This window comes from Alosa pseudoharengus, unplaced genomic scaffold, assembly GCF_046254945.1.
Source record: "Alosa pseudoharengus isolate Yale_2024_CS ecotype anadromous, Long Island Sound unplaced genomic scaffold, YU_APseudo_1.1 YU_APseudo_1.1_scf_8, whole genome shotgun sequence".
Taxonomy (NCBI): Eukaryota; Metazoa; Chordata; class Actinopteri; order Clupeiformes; family Clupeidae; genus Alosa; species Alosa pseudoharengus.
In genome coordinates, this window is record NW_027468870.1 from 4,077,143 (window position 1) to 4,079,642 (window position 2,500).

The window sequence follows — 2,500 nt, forward strand, 5'->3', positions numbered from 1 at the left end:
TAAGTCAAGCAGAATGAGTACTGATGACCGAGCGGTCGCCCTGGCTTCTTTTAAGGCTTCTGTTACAGACAGCAGAGCCGTTTTGGTAGAGTGGCCGCTTTTGAACCCAGACTGATTTGGATCCAGAAGGTTGTTCTGTGAAAGGAAGTCAGAGACCTGTTTGGAGACTGCTCGTTCAATGCCTTTGGATAGGAAAGGCAGGAGTGAGACAGGGCGGTAGTTCTCGACTTGAGCAGGGTTGAGAGAAGCTTTCTTAAGTAACGGTGTTACCCGGGCCATTTTGAACGCTGTTGGAAATGTGCTGGAGGTTAGCAAGGCATTGATCACGTGTGTGATAGCTGGTGCGATGGTCGGGCTGATGGACTGAAGTAGGCTCGTAGCTATAGGGTCCAGCGAGCATGTGGTAGGACGGCTGCATGTCAGGAGTCTAGATACTTCATTCTCGGAGAGAGGCGTGAATGCTGAAAAAGATGATCTAGCAGTCCCTAGAGGTTGTAGGAGTGCGGTATCTGAGTCAGATGCGTTGAGTGGGCATGTAGAGAATTGACTGCTGATTGCCGCCACTTTGTTTGTAAAAAATGAGGCGAGGGTATCTGCAGTAAGGCTGGATGGAGGAGGAGGCATCTGAGGGTTGAGTAGCGATTTGAAGGTTGAAAAAAGCTTTCGAGTGTCTGTAGCGCTGTTGATTTTGTCATTGTAGAAAGCCGTCTTAGCAGCAGTGATGCTGGCTGAGAAGGAGGTCAGGAGTGTCTGGTAGTTTTTGAGGTCATCAGTTAGTTTGGATTTGTGCCATTTCCTCTCCGCGGCTCTGAGTTTGGCGCGCTGCGATCGGAGGGTAGCATTTAGCCATGGATGAGAGTGTTTTGATCGAGCTGGCCTTGTGGTAAGAGGGCACAGCTCGTCTAGACACGAGCTCAGTGTGGAGCAGAGCGAGTCTGTGGCCTCATTAACCTCCAGAGAGGAGAAGGTGTTGAGTGGAGGTAGACCGGAGGCAACCACAGAGGAAAAGTGCGTTGGAGACAGGTTCCGGATGTTGCGGCGGAACGTGACCATCGGCTGAGGAGCCGGAGGCTGTTCTGTCAGGCTGACGTTGAACTGGATGAAGAAGTATATGTATATGTGTGTGTGTGTGTGTGTGTATGTATATGTGTGTGTGTGTATGTATATGTGTGTGTGTGTGTGTGTGTACGTGTGTGTGTGTGTGTGTACGTGTGTGTGTGTGTGTGTGTGTGTACATGTATATGTGTGTGTGTGTGTGTGTATGTATATATGTGTGTGTGTGTGTATGTATATATGTGTGTGTATGTACGTGCATGTGTACGTGTGTGTGTGTGTGTGTGTGTGCATCCGTGGTGTGTGTGTGTGTGTGCATCCGTGGTGTGTGTGTGTGTGTGTGTATCCGTGGTGTGTGTGTGTGTGCATCCGTGGTGTGTGTGTGTGTGTGTGTGCATCCGTGGTGTGTGTGTGTGTATGTATATATGTGTGTGTGTGTACGTGCGTGTGTACGTGTGTGTGTGTGTGTGTGTGTGCATCCGTGGTGTGTGTGTGTGTGTGTGTGTGTGTGTGTGCATCCGTGGTGTGTGTGTGTGTGTGTGTGCATCCGTGGTGTGTGTGTGTGTGTGTGTGTGTGCATCCGTGGTGTGTGTGTGTGTGTGTGTGTGTGTGTGCATCCGTGGTGTGTGTGTGTGTGTGTGTGTGCATCCGTGGTGTGTGTGTGTGTGTGTGTGTGTGTGTGTGCATCCGTGGTGTGTGTGTGTGTATGTATATATGTGTGTGTGTGTACGTGCGTGTGTACGTGTGTGTGTGTGTGTGTGTGCATCCGTGGTGTGTGTGTGTGTGTGTGTGTGTGTGTGCATCCGTGGTGTGTGTGTGTGTGTGTGTGCATCCGTGGTGTGTGTGTGTGTGTGTGTGTGTGTGCATCCGTGGTGTGTGTGTGTGTGTGTGTGTGTGTGTGTGTGCATCCGTGGTGTGTGTGTGTGTGGTGTGTGTGTGTGTGTGTGTGTGTGTGCATCCGTGGTGTGTGTGTGTGTGTGTGTGTGTGTGTGTGTGCATCCGTGGTGACCGCACCTTTGGCTGCGTCTGTGGTGGCGGCTACTCGGGGCTCCTCCTCCGTCTCGTCCAGCAGCCTCAGCTCGGCCAATCGGCTCTGCAGCTCGGCGTCCAGCCCCAAGGCATTGTGGGCCGCGGCGAAGACCTCGCCGGGCAGGAGGGCGGCGTCGGTGACCAGCGGCGAGCAGGGCGGCGAGAGCGAGGACAGCGAGGAGCGCGGCGAGAGTGAGGTCATGGAGCGCGGCGTCTCCGACACACGCAGGGCCTGCGCACGCCAGCCCAGCCCCGCCCCCACCGACCCGCCAATCACCCCCCCGGGGCCCGCCTCCGACCCGCCAATCACGCCGGGGCCCGCCTCCGACACCTAGAATAGAAAATATTACACAATCAATTATGGTGCAATCATCCTTGCTTGATGTTCACACACACACACACACAGACACACAATTAT

At 53.4% G+C, this 2,500-nt stretch overlaps 1 protein-coding gene across 1 annotated transcript in view; it reads right to left on the reverse strand.

Annotated features, from left to right (window-relative positions):
• The window catches only part of wwc1 (WW and C2 domain containing 1), a gene marked incomplete at both ends in the record, with an annotated part of 37,059 nt that overhangs the window by 13,093 nt on the left and 21,466 nt on the right, over window positions 1–2,500 (reverse strand). The window contains 1 exon segment of the mRNA XM_076273610.1: window positions 2,068–2,413. Within this exon segment, the coding sequence (XP_076129725.1) occupies window positions 2,068–2,413 (346 nt within the window).